This window comes from Macrosteles quadrilineatus, unplaced genomic scaffold (assembly GCF_028750875.1).
Source record: "Macrosteles quadrilineatus isolate MER2022 unplaced genomic scaffold, UCM_ALF_1.0 Scaffold_12__1_contigs__length_5162894, whole genome shotgun sequence".
Lineage (NCBI taxonomy): Eukaryota > Metazoa > Arthropoda > Insecta > Hemiptera > Cicadellidae > Macrosteles > Macrosteles quadrilineatus.
In genome coordinates, this window is record NW_026542605.1 from 2,071,453 (window position 1) to 2,090,716 (window position 19,264).

Sequence of the window (19,264 nt, forward strand, 5' to 3'; positions counted from 1 at the left end):
CCTTGACAATGTCTTTAGGATTATACATATTGGACAGAAATGTTGTAACTAAAAACTGTAAGCCTAAAACTCTTGAATTATTTTCGAGTGATTTTTTTTTATTTATCGTCATGAACAATTAAACATGACTAGTAGCACCAAGTACCGGTTTTTATTTTCTTAAATCACATTTTTCAGTTTTTAAAGAATTCTATCTGTTTTCTATAGCTAAAAAGGGTGAGATATCTACCCGCAGATCCAAAGTCAATCGTGTAAGGCATTTTTAAGAATTATCCTCTTATGATAAGACATTCAAATAAACTTTAATTCAAAAAGTATAACACAATTTATAACATATATTTCTTAAACATTTAAAAATAATCAATGAACTAACCAAACTATAAATTATAACAACAATTTGCACATTTACTAATAATACCTAACGTTTACATCAACATAAAAGTAATGGAGCACAGTTTCTTAAATTATACGATTACAATAAAATTGGTAAATACAGTTATATTTTTAAGATACACTATCCAGAATGTAGAATACAAGTTTTGCACAAATGAAAAACCTGTGTGGAGCAAAGGGTAAAGATGGTTTCTTGTTATTACATACATCATTCCATTGGTTTACATTATAAATTCAGGTAACTTACAATGGCATGTTCATATTCATATTCTACATAGTGATTACAATTGACTTATGGAATGATCGCAAGGCATCACAAAACGTCCATATCACAGAAATATATGTATAGAAATGCATGATCAAGATTAAAAGAACAAATCTAGAAAGAATAAGGGTAGAAATTTACTAAAATGTTAGAAAACAAACAAAATTTAAATTTGTAATAGGCCTACTTAAATTTCTAAAAGAACAAATATAATATAGGGAGGTTTTTAATTGTAATTATATACCTAGAATTTAGAATGACTGTTAAACCCTAATGGCACAAAAGCGGCATATAAAATAAAAACAGCTTATTCCCTAAATGGGAAATTTGCCAAAAGGTCACGACAGAAGATTTTAACTTTATTTTTTTGTTTTATTTCACTTTAAAATCACTAAAAGGCAAAAACACACACCCTACAGAACATATTAATAATAATCTATTAGGATGGCGTAAGATTTGCATATTGGAACTAACTTATAAATCACACAACTGGTAACTAGCAGATGACTAAAAACGTCTTTACAACCTTGCGTGGTACCTAGATTAGTTTTATCTAAAAAAAATTTAATAGGTGTAAAGAAAATATACATTTTAAAAGCATAAGATAAAAGTAGAGTGCACAAATATTTTGTAAAGATTACAAACTATCCTCTAAGTATATTCAATCGGCGAAAAGTATTTAATTCGTTAACAAAATTGTTTTACAAATAAATATCATTTTTTAAATATAGTTAACGATATATTAAACAATTATAAACAGCGAACATATATTTTATGTTCTTTACTTACTGATATTTGAATTCACAAATATTTAAAAAAGTTTTCTCCACGGTTAACAAATCTGTATTACCACATTTCTGCTGTAGAATACAACCACTTTAAATAATTGAATTAATTACCACCAATTCAATATCACACCAACATGTACACAATAACATTTAAAACACACATTTATTTATTATACTTTTCAGGAACAGAATGGTCAATTAAGAGTTTGTATTTATTTGATTTTATGTGATACAAAAAAGTTTACACCAACACATTTAAAATTAATTAATCAAACTTAATAAAAATTTAAACAGGACAAAAAGTTACATTAAAAATTGTATTAGTGGATTGTCAAATATAACCTCAAATTGATGATTTCCTAAGTTAAAGAGATCAACTTACTCTGCAGGGAAATTTGTAAACGATTGGTAGATCAAACGCATAACTATAACATTGAACACAGTCAAACCTTGAAATTTTTGAATGGACTTGAGAACATAGTTCTTTATATCAAGGATTTTTTACATTGACATTCGTTGTATTTAAAAGGGTTAGACAATACTTCACTAAAAGAGGTTCACATTATTATTTTTATGTGATACAAAAATATTACCCACTGAAGAACTAGAGGCTACAACAACAAAGGTAATCTGATAGCATTCAAGACAAAAAGTTGATTTTTGTAAATTGCTATAACATACAAATACAAAATAAAATACTGGAATGTTTGCTTCAAAAAGGATGATTTCCAAAATGGAAGGTTTATATTTAAAAAATATATAGAGATAAACTTAACTGGTTAGAGTTTTGAAACATTTGTTTGTTTGTAGTAAAGATTGTATATTCTTATAGGCATTTCACAGGGATTTCACAAATTGGTTACAATGACAATTTGTTATATTGAGGTCTTTTACATCAAGGAGTTCATTATATCAAGGTTTGACTGTAAAATATTCTTTCAGAAACAACTAAACACCTATAATTGTTGGTGTACGACAATACCTACAAATTAATCTAAAGATATGATTAACTAACAACACACATACATATTTACACCAAAAGCAGGCATGAACTTAGACAGCCACATTCAATCAAAGGATGATCTAAAATATACAAAATAACAAATAAAGAGTCATAAAATGGTGAGGTAAAATTATGTGTTACGTATATGAAATTACGTACATCTACATTATTACATATTTTACAACATTGAGAAATGATGTACGTGAGAAACATTAATTCTTTTCAGGGGAAAAATCTATTTTGTATTCATACCACAGCTAGTAGGCCTATAGTTGAATGATAAAGATTATAATTAATTAACGAGCAATAAACTAATCTTCTTAGTTCAATGTGTTTTCTTTTTGCTCTCTCTAAATCTTTTCAATTTTTTTTTTTTTAATAAGCCACACATACAGATGTAAAATTAATCAACTCTATTGCATTGTCTGTATTAAAAATCCCAAAGAGAGAGATAAAATGAACATAACTTAAATACATTAAAAGATTCTCCTATTAGGTTTATTTTACCACAAGTTAGATGAAAATTTTTTAAACTCCAAGCTCAGAGTAAAAAGTGGCTGGTAGCTCGATATTTAAAATGTTTAACCAGCCTAGAAGTTTCACATTTATATATTTTTTACCTATATAATAAGTATATAAGATATACTTTCATCTTTTAAGATATAAGAAAGAATAGCTCAAATAAGATATACTTTCTTCTCTTAGATATATTAGATTTATTTTCTACAGTATATGTTTAGAAAAATAGTTTCTCTGTTTAGCTGTTGGAATACGCACATAAAAATGTATTTCATAAAAATATTACAGCAACGCTTTCTTCAGTAGTATATTTAGAAAAGAAATATACCATCAAGTAATTATTGTCTAATACCCTGTTTTGTTGGAAATGCATTCATATTTCTAGCACTTGTATTGTAATAGTTTCAAAAATAACGTCTATGTTATTTCATTTTGGCCCTTATGTAAAAATATTTTACAACTGAACTTAAAACCCACAAATCACATGACAAATCCTACTAAGACAGATTGAAATTAGTCCATGGTGGAGATATTACAATCTAATTACAGTAATTCAGTAATATTATGATGAAAACTATATGTAGAGTGAAAAGTTGTCATATTGGCCCATACTATTTTTCCGCTGGCTACTATACTTTTCAAAATGTCTAAATGTTTGGACAACTTAAGTTCGCCCTTGCACCGCTAGTTTATTGACTGTGTTGGGTTGAGTTGGGAGAGTCCAGATTCTGAGAGAACAATAGTTGCTGCGCTTGCTGCACAGGAAACTGAAAGTGCTGCATTGCTTCATCAGATGACTGCGCTTGCTGATAGTTTACCTAGGAGTCAGCTTAGGTTAGAAAGTGTATTTAACATCCAATGTTCATCGTGGCAATATACCAGTGATGAAGTATTGATATAAAACCCAATTAATTTTTGTACAGTATTTTTCATTGTAGAACTGCACACTAGTCCTCTGATTAAATTAATTTATACTTTGAAATATTATGTTAAGAACAAAATTAGGTTTAGTTTGGGTTATTTTTTTTATAATATAATAAACAACCAAATTTAAAACGCGTAGAATACTTTTTAGTACCGTACACACCAAAAAGTTACTATCGAAATCCCCGTTTCAGTTGATGCCATGATATTATGACATTTATGCGTTTATTGCACACATCTCATTCTTAGCTTATTCGTTCCATTACTTCATATTCAGTACCTACTAGTCAACGTCATTTCTTAGCATTGTTGACACAAACATCAACAAATTAGAGCACAGCTCAACATTTAGGGTTGTCTAAGTTGATGAACAGCAGAGGTAATTGGATTCAAAATCTTTGAAATCATACCCTATTCAAATTTATGAGTTTGATTCAAAATTTTCAAAACAAGATGGAATAATATATGATGTTCAGGACCAAACGATTTCTTCAAGTTGGTGATAGTTAATTGGAAATAGTATAACATTAAACAGGAATCTTTTTGTGTACAACGTGCACAAAAAGCACTAACCGTGAACAAAATGCTATCACACAAGAAGTATTGTCCCCAACAATTTAGGCTGTTTGAAATTTAGTAGTTGCTATTTCCACAATCTCTTAATTTTATATGGAGGAAACAATAATTTCCTATGTAATCAGCTGTTATCGCTTACCTGATGAGGATCAATCATGATGTGTGGCCGCTGCACAGGATGTCCAGGTACAAATATCTCTGCCGGAGTAGTGGCAGCAACAGTGAGGTGAGGTGCCGTGGCAGGAACTGTGTATGGCATGGTCACCTGTCCAGCACAGCACATGTGTTAGCGTCAAGAGATCTTAAGATCCCAACACATCACTTTAGACTAGGACCAGTGGTTGCGGCATTATCACTTTGATCAAATCCATTGGTGATTGGTGGGATTTGAACCCAGGACCTCAAGGATCAAAGTCTCACGTTCTAACAATAAACCAGCTCGCTCCTCAAAAGAAAGAGAATAGGGTGCACAAACCCACAAATCTTTTTATCAGGCAGGTACTAAACTTTTTTTATAATAGAAACTTATCAAAACATTCAACTCACATTGATGAGAGGCTGCAGCAGACCATATCTGGCCATGAACAGCTGTTCTGAGACCCTCCTCAACTCTTCCTGTTGCTGCACTATCAGCTGCTGAAGCTGCTCGTGCTTCTTCTGCAGCTGATCCTGAATCTGTGACTGAGAGGAGCTCATTACCAAGGGTTGTCTCAGAGGTACCTGTAAACAAACATATAATAATTACTGTACTGTAATTACCAAACAACAATTAACATATAACTGGGTGTAGCTGAGGGGTCATTGCAGTGCTTATCAATTAATTTGAAGGTAATTAGTTAGTCATAGTCATAATCCAGCGAAAAGATAAGAAATAATTTTGACAGTGTCCTGCCCTTTACAAAGTAACCTGAGCTAAAAGTTGATAAAAAAATCAAAGCTTTCAAGCAACTCATTCAACATTCATCTTTCAACCATCTTTGCCTTAAAACACACAAGGTGAGTTACTTTCAAAGTACAAGATTCCAGGAATCCACTTCTGATGGGTCTACTTGGCTCAGGCATAATTTAAGGTAGACGTATGAATCAATTATGAATGTGAAATGGGTGATATATATTGTCTAGGAACTTAAACTAAACTTTCTGCGACTGATCTATGTGTGGAGATCTAAAGATAGTTAAGAGCTATAACGAAATAAGTTATATGAGGAAGCCAGTGGTGAATGCAGAGATAAGATAGATAATGCAAGCAAACTTGGCTTACCAACCCAAGACAGATACAACCCCACTAACTTTGTTACATGCACATTATGTGATTATTTGTTTTTTTATTTAATAATACAAATGTTTTTACTACTGTGGCCTAGATCTCACATTAAGCACGCCTAGGTGTAAGTCGCCCACCTCAGACGTGGGCACTGTGGTGACTAAGGTGGTGGGGGCAGCGAAGGCGACAGGTTGAAGTGGAATGGCTGTCACTGCGTAGGTGGCTGGTGGCTCTATAAACTCGGGCACTGGTGTACTCTTAGTGGTCGGGGCAGCCATCTTGGAGCCAGTGGTGCTCACACATCGTGATCTCTGTAGAAATATTGGCTTACAGATCTCATAGAAATGTATGCACCAAATTAGCTAAGTAGAATCAACTTGGTAAAATGTTTCAACATAAAGATTATTTGTAATTTAACTAAAAATCTGGCAATATTACAAATCTAATTCAGGAGACTATTCAATAAAACTGGGACTTGAGCTATATTTTAGGTGAATCAGAAACCTAATTTCATTACTGTTTAATAGATTCAATGCTCTCATAAATATTCGCCACTTTTTGAATTACAGGAAAGCTGCAAAATAAATTTATGTCAGTAATTAATTATTAATCTGGTGAAATAAGTGAAAACTGTTTAGTGCTGATTCTTTCTATCCCAAATCTGGGAATTTACTCATAAAAACAATAGACTGAATTTTGAAAATTTTCCTTATCCAAAGTCAGTGTCACCACTCACCACACTTGGAGAAGTGATCTGAGAGTGTCTGGAAGCCACGGAGTCAGCTGACAAAGAAGTATCAGACTCTCCCCCACCTCTGCTAGGTGTGGGGAACCTCTTCATGTCATACTGCTGTGAGTTTTTGTTACCTGGCCAAACAAACAATGTAAAACATAATGATAAACATTTATTAACTAAATTTTATGCTGATCCTTTGATTTACTGATGCATGTGAGGGGGGAGTTTAGTTGGTAACATATGGTGGGTGTAATCTGGTGGTGTATTTGGTTGTGTTGTAGTGTAAGAGTGTTGGTGAAATGGAGTACTAGTGTTTGTACTTAGGTGCAGAGACTAGCACTTTGGCTTATGGAATGTAACAATAACTTATTAAATACATCTGGTAATTGAACTGAGACTAGAGCCTTCTCCTGGGGAGTTACATTCCTTGACCAACGTTGTTGCAATAGTTGACTAGAGAGGATTGGGTTCTGTCAACGTTTTGGGATCCGGACCAAACATTTGCCCAAATTAAAATTATTCCAGCCGAGGGAGGAAAGCCATTAGGCTTGTACCCTGGTTATTTGTTCCTAGCTTAACATGTTAACCTATTCCTTATAGGACCATTCCTATTCCTTGTGTATTTAGGAAAGTTACCAGAATGTCTTTCAAATCTAACATTAAATAACAAATTTTGTATTTTTGCAGATGATATTAATCTAACGATAGCTAGTAGCAATAGAAGTAATGTTTTTGATCAATTATCCCTAGCAACAAACAAAGTCAACGAAAGACTAAGTAACTTGAACCTTTTAACTAATAAAAATAAAACAACAATAATTAAATTCTCTTGTAAAAATGGTAATTCAAGGAATGGCACAGAACCAACAGACTTGCCTTAATACTGTTGACCTTGCTGAAAAGTCAAAGTTCCTTGGTATTCTACTGGATAGAAAACTGTCTTGGTCAGATCATGTAAAAGAGGTATGTTCAAAAGTTAGTTCAGGAGTCTTTGCTCTGAAGAGATTGTCCTCTTTTTGTGACATCAAAACATTGCAATCAATGTATTTTTCAATGGTCCATACCCATATTGGGTATGGTCTTGAAGTATATGGAGCAACATCAAATTTTAACCTCAAAAAAATTTTACATCTTCAAAAAGATGCAATAAGATCAATGCTTAAATTGGATTTTGATGCACACTGTAAAAAACATTTTATTGGATTGGGTATCATGACAGTTTATAGCCTTTATATTTACAAAACTGTTCTTCATGTTAAACGTAATATTTCAACATTTACTAGAAACGTCGATAATCATAATTACAACACAAGAAACCGATATAATTTCCAAATTAAAAAGCATAAAAAAGAAATATTTAAACAAAAACCATCATACATTGGAATACAATTTTTTAATCAATTACCAATAAAAATCAAAAATGAAACAGATGACAACAGATTTAAAAACGCTCTAAAATTACATTTGACACAAAATGCTCTCTATAAATTCAAAGATTTCTGGGCTAAGCAATAACAGCATTGACTTAAAATGTTTTAGGCCTATTGCTGTTTCACTGAACTATATTTTTGTTTTCACTGAAGTATGCTTTTGTTTTATACCTACTTGAGAGATGACTGTATTATTTTGTTGTTTTGTTCTTGTGTATTGTATTTGTCTTTTATTTGTGTTTATATTTTATGTAATGATGAATTTGACACCATTCTTGTATATACAATTTTATATACTAATGAATAAAGATGTTTTGAATTGAATTGAATTGAATTGAATATATCGGTAAACTTATCTTCATGGAAATTGAAATTGTGTCGGACAAGGCAGTGAAGCTGTGAGCGCGGGAGATTCTGGAGAAGACAGGGGAGAGTTCCGGAATGAAACCGTTGAGGTTCAAAGCGGCGAACCCGAAAAAACAAATAAGTAAATGGCAGGCTCACGTGTCGCACCATGAAGCCTGTGGCGTCAAATTAATAGGCCTAATCCTTTCTCAGGCAGTCAGAAACTCAGAAGTAGGGGTAAATTTGAAATTTATCTTTAAGATGCTCACTACACTAGACGCTTTCTATTCCATTACAATTGACAACTTTACATTTTTGAAAATACCGGATTACAAAAAGTTTGCTTACAAATATCCGGTGAGAAAAGTTCCTCGTGCATCATTCTGGGCCAGTTACTAGGGTTACCTACCGGGTGATCTGCTATTGGATGCCCAGGGTGAAGACTCTCGCGGAGGTTCTCTGCTGAACGGAGCTTCTTGACTTTGTTCTGCAGATGAGTCTGGATCCTTCCGTAACTGCTTCACTACATTTATGTGGCTGCAACGGATAAAACAACATTGTGAGATGAGAACAGTAGTGATGGGTCAATAACAATTTATAATTAAATGATGTTGGTTTCAGTTCAGTATTTTTACTATGTTCTCAGTTTTTGATTTATTGGTTTAAAGGTCCCTGAGTTCCTGTAAATAATATCTGTATAAATAATAACAAAAAATAGTTTCTAAAAATCAACTTTAAATTAAGGATTTTTAATTGAAAGTTAATATACTTTTATTACAATAATAATAATAAAAAATAAACAAGTTTTTTGTAATAAAAGACAAGCACAATTGAACAAATTATAATACACATGAAGGGTGGCCCTTGCAGTGTGCAGACCTCAGCAATTTGATCATGCAGGATTCAATCATTTTTCAGTACTCACTTTCTTTGAATGAGTTCAGGTTAATAGCAACTAGAAAGTTAAGAAGTGGTGTTAAAGTGGCTAGTAGGCATTAGTTACAGAAAGATTACTTCTAACAACCATTAGGGGTTTACTTTAACAACTACTTTGGGTACAAGATAAGATAACTCTGCAAGCAGCCTCACAAACTTTAAAAGTAAATCTGATTTGAACATTTAAGTTACCTGATCACTCTGTGGGTGCAGACGACAAACTCAGGTTTGGAGTTCCACTGATGATAAGTGATGTAGAACCGGGTCTGTAGCCAGATCCACTGTTGGCCTTTGGTCAGGAACCGGTAATAACAAGACGTGCCCTCTCCTTTCTGCATTACTACAAACAATAACCAAATATTCGTCAACATAGCACAATATTGTTTTGATGATATTACCTCCTATGTTACCACCATTATCACCATTCAAAAGAGCACTGATACACAATCGAGTACAGTATGGTGATATAATAATAACTTTACGGTTAAGTTATTTAGAAGACACAGATAATAGACAAATTACATGTCAAAATTCAGTGGTCTCGATCGTTGCACCTAAACCAGCAAAGGTCAAACAACAAAGAAAATAGTTAACCCTATAGATAAGAACATAAAACGATAATGTTTCTATCTTGTCACACCAATTCAAAGGTTTAAGATTGTTTTCCATTAAAACCACTACCTTTTTCCCATATTAAAGCCATTATCACAAATAACATAAACAACAAGCCCATACTGGGACAAAATAAGAAAATAAGTTAGCAATCTTACAAGCTTCATGGCACATGATGACTTTGTCAAGATCGTCCACGTGGTAGTAGTCGTATCCTGAAGTTCCAAGCACTTCAAAGGGAAGGTAACCAATTATTTGGGAAGCTCTGAAACAATATTTTATTCATTTATTCAAACACTTTACTTGTACGGTATCATCTTTTATTGCCCTAGCTTATTATCGAAAGTGAAAAATTATCAGGTGACAGAATACCTTACCTTTGAGTATAGATCCTTTAGTCCTAGACTTTGACACAACCATTTAGTAAGTTATATTCTCATCTTAAATTGTAAGTAGTTTCAGAATAAAAAATAACTAGGTTCTATTGAGCCGCTGGGGGAGTGTGCTGTTTGGAATCTCCAATTGTAAACTATAGCAGCTTTTATGTCCTAAACCAATTAAATGACGATGAGTCAACACTTTTTGTCCTTTTATCTATATTCAGTTATTCACATACACAATTTTTTTACAAAAAATTATTTGCAGTCTATTCTTACATCTAGAATAGTAAGCAAATATTTGTAAGTTTTCTTTTACTAGACCAACACACAGAATATTTCATAAGCTAGAATCTCAGAAAAGTAGTTATTTTTGAGAGTTGGATGTTTGAAATTTCAAATTGTTTTAAAAATGTCAAAGCAGCCTGTTTAAAATTTTACTCACCTGTGGTCTAAGAATAGGAATTTCCACTCTAGACTATGCCTTGATGTAAATTCACTTTTAGATGAATCTACAATGGACATTTCTCTGATCAACTGGGGGGTCTGAAGACGGCCAGTTCCAACAAACACCAATCTGAAATAAGTTTTTGAATAAGAAATTAAAGTACCTGTCAACCCTGAAATGTATGACCTTACAAGTATTTTACAAAAGGCCTACAATATGCAGCCAATAAAGAAGGAGAAGGTCGTAGTTGTTAAAAAAGCTAAAAAAAGCCATAACACTCATATTTGGATTAAAATCATTCCAGTTACATCCCTATCTCAAATAGTATTATAATGAGAGGTTAATTGTGTAGCCCGGGGAAGACCTAAGCAGAGGTGGTGGAAGCAAGTGCAAGAAGATTTGGAGAGAATTGGGGCAACGGAGGAGGATGCGAAAGACCGGTTAACTTGGCGAAGATTTGTTGGTGCGGCCAAATATCACCTCCGATATAAATGGCCCTGGGAGTAAGTAAGTAAGTAAGTAATTGTGTAGCCAGTTTCCATTTTTCACTAGGCTTACAATTAACGATACTAATACTATCTAACAATAGTAGGGATGGACAGGTCCCGAAATTTCGGGAATTTTTCGGGGAAAAAATATTCCCGATTATCGGGACGGGATTACATTTGACTCGGGAATTTTTCGGGACGGGATTTGGTCCGATCGTCGGCGATTTTTCCGCTTCGCGAGTGCCGATAACGCCGTTATTGCTAGCGATAGGTCCGCGAATGCAGGAGACAAAGTCATTTCGACGATTACGCCGTGACCGCGGAGTCATAACGACGATCGCGCTGTGGCCGCGATTATTGGACCGACGATCGCACCGTGACCGCGAGTCATAACGACGATCGGGCTGTGACCGCGGAGTCATACCAACAGTTATGCCGTGACCGCGGAGTCATACCGACAGTTACGCCGTGACCGCGGAGTCATAACGACGATCGCGCCGAGACCGCGGAGTCCTACCGACGATCGCGCCGTTACCGCGGAGTCATACTGACGATCATGCCGTAATGGCGAGTCATACCGACGATCATGACGTGACCGCGGAGTCCTACCGACGATCGCGCCGTGACCGCGAGTCATACCGACGATCGCGCCGTGACCACGAAGTCCTACCGACGATCGCGCCGTGACTGCGGAGTCATACTGACGATCATACCGTGATGGCGGAGTCATGCTGATGATCGAGCCGTGACCGCGAGTCATGACGACGATCGCACCGTGACCGTGGAGTCATACCGACGATAATCCCGTGACCGCGGAGTCATACCGACGATCGCGCCGTGACCGTGGAATCATACCGACGATAACCCCGTGACCGCGGAGTCATACCAACGATCGCGCCATGACCGCGAGTCATACCGACGATCGCGCCGTGACCGCGGAGTCCTACCGACGATCGCGCCGTGACCACGAAGTCCTACCGACGATCGCGCCGTGACTGCGGAGTCATACTGACGATCATACCGTGATGGCGGAGTCATGCTGACGATCGAGCCGTGACCGCGAGTCATGCTGACGATCGCGCCGTGACCGCGAGTCACACCGACGATCGCGCCCGTGACCGCGAGTCATGACGACGATCGCACCGTGACCGTGGAGTCATACCGACGATAACCCCGTGACCGCGGAGTCATACCGACGATCGCGCCGTGACCGTGGAATCATACCGACGATAACCCCGTGACCGCGGAGTCATACCGACGATCGCGCCGTGACCGCTAGTCATGACGACAATCGCGCCGTGACCGCGAGTCATGACGACGATCTTGCCGTGACCGTGAGTCATACAGACGATCACCCCGTGACCCGCGAGTCACAAGTTTCTATAGGTACCTGTAAATTGTTACCCATTTTTTGGTTTTTATAGATCAGTGCCACAAATAAAAAAAAAAATTGATTTTGTATGTCTTTTTTGGTAACTGCAATACAGTACTTTCTTTTTATGCACAGAAAAAAATCCCGTCCCGTCCCGTCCCGAAAATCGGGAAGGAAATAAAAATCCCGTCCCGTCCCGTCCCGAACTAAAAATTCAATCCCGTCCATCCCTAAACAATAGGTTGAATAAATAGTAGACAAGAGTTTGAAATTATTTCCTTACAGAAAAATGACATGTCAGTAGCGAGAGAACACACAAAGTAGAAAACAAAACTGAAATATGTCGTAAAAGTCATATTGCCAATAATCATTGTCATTGAAAACTTAATTCCATAATTTATAAACAGTGAATAAACATCTTGTTCCAGTTACAAAAGAAAGTGGAGACATGAATTCCTTCCGAGATATATCTTTGCAGTATTGAAAGTATTGACTCAATTGACAAACCTTGTGTCAGCTTCACCAGAGTACCCACTATAACGGTTATTCCCTCCTCCATCTATCTGCAACGATTCCATGTCTGCTCCTACAAACAAACAGCAAAAATCAAAAACTTAGACTAAGTTTATCAATTTTAAAGAATCAAAGTTTTTGTTCATTTAACAATCACGGGGGGACAGCAGATTTAGATATTTGCTATCTCCATTTTCTTCTATAATTTATCTTAACATTTTCTCTAACTTAACTAGCATAGCCTAATCTATTTATTTGACCTAGGAGGATTCATATATTTGTGTTTTGAAATCAGTTGTAAATAAAGAACCTGCCAAATATTCTGCCCCAACTTTAGGTGTAACCTCAAGTAATATCAATTTTGCCTGTGTTCGAAAAAAAAAAAACTACTTAAAAATATTACACAAATAAAATGAAACCTAAAATTACATAATAATGTTTAAATTGTATCTATTTATGTACATTATTTTAAGAACAGAAATGCAACGTTAACTTGGCCTTGATGATGGAAAAATATCAATAGAAAGTAGAAACTCATTTTATGATACTCTAGAGTTTGAATCTCACGATCGTTTTTGCAATGTCTGAATAACTGAGAAAGCATGACAAATTATAAACATGACAAAAGAAAATACTTACTAAAGTAACCGACAAATCGGACCAACTCATAAGTAACTTCTTCTGAAAAGTCCAGACTACCTCGCTTGCAATGGCACACAAACGCTACTTGATTATCTGAAACAAAAATTATTCGTTCTAAACATCGATGAAAGCATGTTAACAAGACAAGGGTTTTGGAAAATGATAGAATTGAGTTACAGATAGATTACATTAGGAATACAAGATGAATCCTTTAATAGGCTAAGCTTGACCCATTGTTGGTTAGATAATATAGGGTAATTGTAAAAATGTTTAATAGGCTACCAGAAAATACTCGACAAATCGAACAAATTTTTTGCAAATCGTAACCCAGATATTCACGACAATTTCTTAAATAAAGTAGCCTCTGAGGCTATTAGTTCAAATACGGTTTACAACCCTATGTGAAATCATTGTGGCACACAGAATACAAATAGCCTATATTAACAGGGGGCTTAGCTTACCTTTATTATTCTCATAGAGAACATTGGTAACAGGATTTAGAAACATGTTGTACAACTGTGACTGGTCCTCATCATACACAACATCATAGATTGTCATGTTTAACAGATCATTCTGAAACAAGAGTAAGAGTTTCAGTTAGGAAAAGGAATGAATAAATGAAATAAAAACATTTGTCTGATAACAAAATAATAGCCTAAAGTAAAAACACCAAACACAATTGTCAGACAAATTCAGCAGACTTAACAAATTAATTTGCGAAAAGTTGCCTTGTATAATTTTTGTACCTACAGTAGAAATTCATATAAGGTAGGGATGGTACCTACAGTAGACTTTTGAGTTGTAATTGCTGACTCATCGGTAGACAGTGAAATAAACCAAGAAAACTCTATATAGTCATCCTGCAAAATGATTGCCCTTCTCACATTTAAGAAATCTTATACCTAACTTACATAAAAAAAATATTGTTTTTCTTTTCCGAGTTCGTTTGTGTCTTCTACCCGACCGATTTTCATGATTGAGGTCTCAAATTGAAGGTTTGCACGCACAAATTTCACATCAAATGTCGGCATATATTTATGTACAGTCCCACTAGGCTTGGTAGGTAAACAACATTTGCTCCCCATGTATTTCTTCTGGGAGTTAAATTTGGTTTTTCTTTTCCGAGTTTGTTTGGCTCTTCTACCCGACGGATTTTCTTGATTGAGGTCTCAAAATTGAATGTATGCATGCACACAGATCTCATATCAAACATCGGCATATATTTATCTACTGTATTACTCGACCAAAAGAAACATATTTGATTTAATTTTGAATTGTTACTTCAATTTTAGATGTATTTCACCAGTTATAATTAATCCTACATAGTTTGGTCTAAGAACCTTCATTGAAATACCGGCTTTCATTTAAGGTAGGCCTATAAGTTATTCAAATCGGACGAGTTTCAAGCAAACGCAAGGTGAACAACCAACATGAACATTATTTTTATGCAATTTTTCTATGATTACTAATTAGTAGCTCCAGTATGGTTTATGTTTTTTTATAAGTTTTAGACTCAAAATAATCCGTAAACTATAGACTTCAATTTGGGTTATTGATTGCTTGAATCGGTTAAGTTCAAGATACTGTATTATACTCAATAAAAAATCCTAAGTTTGATTATTATATCTTGGATCTGATATCTAGGCCTATTTCAAAGCTGCGGAGAAGAATGGGTCCTCTAATAACATATATTAATTTGCTTTTACGTACTTTTAACTTTTTCATTTTAACAGTTTTGTAGCTGTGGTTGATTTGCATCGCAGTTAATCCACTTTGTGTATGAGTCTACTCTACTACACTAAACATGTAAAACCTAAGTTAATCCATTTACATTTTATGACAAGATAATGGACATTAAGTATTTAGAAAGTGTGAAATCGATTATAAATAGGCCTATACCGTACACCTTTGAATAGGAAGCTAATCCATTCCACGAGGGAAATATTACCATTCATTGCGCAGTTATGTACTTTTATTAAACCTATTTGTTAAGTGTATTTCTAGTAAAACGTTTGTTTTTAAGATTTCACTTACAGGAAGATGTCCTAGAAGAGCTGTGATACTTTCAGAAGCATAAAGAATCCTTCCAGAAGAAGAGAACACCATGATAAAACCGTCTAGTGCCTCCAAAATTAAGTGAGTAAATTCTTCATTTGAAAGAAAAGCTGGCTTCCATTCCTCTTGGATTTCATGCACTCTTGATCTAACAGCTAGATCTGTAAGTAAAAGTAACGGTTAATTACTGCATTAGGCTATCTTATAACATGTTAGTCATAGTTGGAATATTAAATTGAAATATTTAGAAAAAACATTTAAAAAAAGTGTTAAAAGCAGAAACTTTTTATTTATAAGAATAAGAATTAAAATAGTCTATGCTATATTTTTTAATGTTGTTAAATACAACAGTAGGCCTACTACGGACAACCGGTATAAGAACCCATGACATCGCTACCTTAGTTTCACAGTCTGTGACACAGAAAACCTACTCACCAAATATTAAAAACCATGTATCTTACCATTGTGATTTTTTAGGAACGATATTGTTGATTTTAAAACTGTAGATTTGTCCATTTTCCTGCTGTTTGTAGAAACCATGGAAGAGAGTTCGTTTATAAGCAAATTGAATTGGTCTCGCCTCTTTTTCTCACTTAAATTGCGGGATTTCCTAAACAGAAAAGATCAAGTTATAAAAAAGTGACAAACTAAACCAACTACAAATTCTTTTACAAATTATCTTTTGATGTTTATTTCATAATGTATTAGAATGACGTTTTACAATGCCTTATGTACTAATTTAAGTTCTAAAGGAAATAAAATGGTCTTATGTCTTACGTTTATTTATTCTCCATTTAAGAATAACATGGGAATTGTAATTTACAATTTTTTTAATTAGCCTAGGCCTATATCCTTAACTTTTAGGCATACAACAAACACTTCAATACCTAGGCCTATTGGCCTACAGTTTTCTTTTAGCTCTACAACATTGTTCGGAAAGAAGTTGTGAAATTTTATGTTTTTGTAAAAATAGCAAAAACTGGTTTTTACCCCATAAAACCCTTCATAATCACTCGTTTCCTAAGTCTGATTGCTGGTTTGTGAACTTGTTCAACTTAAGTTAAATGTAAGTTTACACATTTGTACCAAATTTCATCAAAATCAGATCATTTTTACTCGAGTTATCACGCTAAAGAACACACACACATACATATAGCCTAAGCCTAGATATATTACATGTGAATTTAATATATCCGGGATCCTATCTTACTTTTGACGTATTCCATTGTTCAAGAACCTTAGACCTTTAACTCTTTAACTTATATATGCTACAGTGCTAACTCCCAGTACAGTGCTCTCGGTTTATTAAGTTAATGAAAATTCATAGCTCCATCCTATTGTTTTTGTTTAATTGTGACAAATTTAAAATCAACGTTGACAGACCTAAGTTATATGTGGCACCGAACAAGACAGAGGACCAAAAAGAGTGGGAGGAAAACCAACGAGAGGATGGATTTCCTATGGGGAAAAAATCTTGGTTTTTCAACTGTAGTTTGATTTGCTAACCAAAGTAAAATGTATAAATTATAGAAATTTACCAGTGTAAATAATTAATTTATAATGATAAGTTAGTTTATTTTTATTTTTAACAGATTGTTAAACCCACCATGAGATTTCTTGAAAAGATAGAGGTGTGTATAATTAGGGTGAGTCCTGAGTGCAGCCTCTCTACCAAGTTTTAAGGCATCTACCTACATTTTAGTGCATGATTCAATTACACCCCTATTCGTCAAATTCAATTAATGAGTCCAATTAATGGGTCCTTCAATTTTTGAGTCAATTAAACATTTATTTCCATAAATTTAAGCCAGACAAAATGGAAATAGGCCTAGGGCTATTGGGAGGGGGTGGAAGTTGTACCACAAAATCTCAAAGAAGTAAGTAAGTTAAACCCAATTTTATAAAATAGGTAGGGCCTAACTTAGATATTTCAGGAGTCAGTAATTCCTGACTCCTGTTAGGGTACATACCGTTTTGTATCATCTTTATCATCTGTGTCATCATCCATTGTGTCTCTGAAAAAAGAATGATGACATATTGTGAAACAAACATTTTCATTAACAGCCTAAATCCAACATTGACGTGTGTTAGTTTCCTCCTATTGAGTAGTTCTACAGAGAATCTACAATTAGGCCTACAATAAGGGATGAAATATTCTTTTAATAACTTATAAACGGCTGCACTTTACTTTACGTCCTACACTCATGGGAATGAAAATATCGATCGATATATCGATTATTCGATAAGTTATATCGTTTGGTTAGTTAGGTAAGGTTACCTAACCTAACTAACCAAACGATATATCGAATGAAACAATCGAATAATCGATATTTTCATTCGAATGAGTGTAGGACGTAAAGTAAAGTGCAGCCTTATAAACATCGATTAAAAATTTAGTCCTTCATAAACCTACCTAGGCTTAGCTTACTGTACAAATCTGCAGATATCAGGACTTAAGGTATGCTAAGAAATGGGGTAGACTTCCGAATCTGTTGGCACAAACAACCAAATGAAAACATCGATCGATATATCTTTTGGTTAGTTAGGTAAGGTTTTAACCTAACCCAACAAACCAAACGATATATCGAATGAAACAATCGAATAATCAATATTTTCATTTGGTTGTTTGTGCCAACAGATACGGAAGTCTACCCAAGAAATGCCTAAAATAGCTTAAATTCACGGTGCTAAAGGAAAATGTAGCCTAGGCCTACCTTACAGACTGTTAGTAGGAAAATGTCAGCACTTAGAAAACACTGTTAGTTGAAGGGTATTTGTTTTCTTTAACAAGATAATGAAATACTATTACGTAAATAGTCAGACTATGCTGTAGTGTTTAATAATTACTTACTCTGATCTTCTACCTCCAGTAGAACATCTACTCATTTGACTCATAAATCCTGACATTTTCAACTTGGTTACTGATTCATATGAAAATGCGTTATATTTTCAAGTTATATCTTCCAATCACTAATCAGAATATATTATACGTCAAAAATTGTAGTCAACAAAACAATAAACTTAATAATTTATTGAAGATAAACTAGATAATATTTTTCTTTCTGCTTCTGCTTTCTGCTCTAAAATTCTGACATCTTTCTCTGACTGACAGTGACAGTCTGACAGACGATTATTGGCGTGACAGGTTGACCAGCATAGTTTGTAAAAATTATGAACTCGTATTGTAGTATACCCATAAAAGTACAGATGAAATAAAGAATCGGACGCATTTGTTCTCAATCCCCTCCAAACCCGGGAAATAAAGCGGTTCCAAATAGTTCAATTTATTTGTTTATTTATTTCAGCGTAGTTAAAGGCGGCCGTGTTTCAGCGGATACCTCAATATTTACATGTAACAAACCAAAGAAGTACACAAACTCAGAATGGCTGGTCATAAGTTATTTATTGGTCTTACATCAATGCTACCATGTTGCAATATGTTTGAAACTTTCCAGATTCACCTGAGGCTCAAATAACATTTTGTGTTTCTTAAAAGCTTGCTTATACAGTATTATTGTTGTTCATATAAGTCGAGTTAAACAAACTTAAACTTAGGTAGTGTAGGGTGTCGCAAAAGA

At 34.5% G+C, this 19,264-nt stretch overlaps 1 protein-coding gene across 2 annotated transcripts; it reads right to left on the minus strand.

Annotated features, from left to right (window-relative positions):
• Nucleotides 1-288: 288 nt before the first annotated feature.
• On the minus strand, nt 289-18,775 carry LOC129004856 (circadian locomoter output cycles protein kaput). Of its 2 annotated transcripts, none has more exons than XM_054433532.1 (16): nt 18,538-18,775; nt 17,657-17,701; nt 16,148-16,296; nt 15,666-15,847; nt 14,093-14,204; nt 13,629-13,724; nt 12,984-13,062; nt 10,614-10,745; nt 9,950-10,056; nt 9,372-9,519; nt 8,653-8,780; nt 6,469-6,599; nt 5,870-6,043; nt 5,015-5,188; nt 4,608-4,733; nt 289-3,786 (listed from the first exon to the last, which is right to left on the minus strand). In XM_054433532.1, exons 1-16 carry the CDS (start codon nt 18,591-18,593, stop codon nt 3,658-3,660), a joined length of 1,968 nt encoding a protein of 655 aa, XP_054289507.1. In that variant the 5' UTR covers nt 18,594-18,775; the 3' UTR covers nt 289-3,657. The 2 variants fall into 2 exon arrangements, with proteins under 2 accessions (XP_054289507.1, XP_054289506.1); XM_054433531.1 differs by having other exon boundaries at nt 5,840-6,043.
• Between the last annotated feature and the right edge of the window lie 489 nt (nt 18,776-19,264).

What these genes read in the sequence shown, in the direction of transcription:
- LOC129004856 (XM_054433531.1), bottom strand. Translation starts at nt 18,593, where the DNA reads ATGTCAGGATTTATGAGTCAAATGAGTAGATGTTCTACTGGAGGTAGA. An exon ending in TCTCTATGAGAATAATAAAG is followed by an intron (nt 13,725 to 14,092) that starts GTAAGCTAAGCC and finishes TTTTTGTTTCAG; the next exon opens with ATAATCAAGTAGCGTTTGTG. An exon ending in CATCATGTGCCATGAAGCTT is followed by an intron (nt 9,520 to 9,949) that starts GTAAGATTGCTA and finishes TATTGTTTGTAG; the next exon opens with TAATGCAGAAAGGAGAGGGC.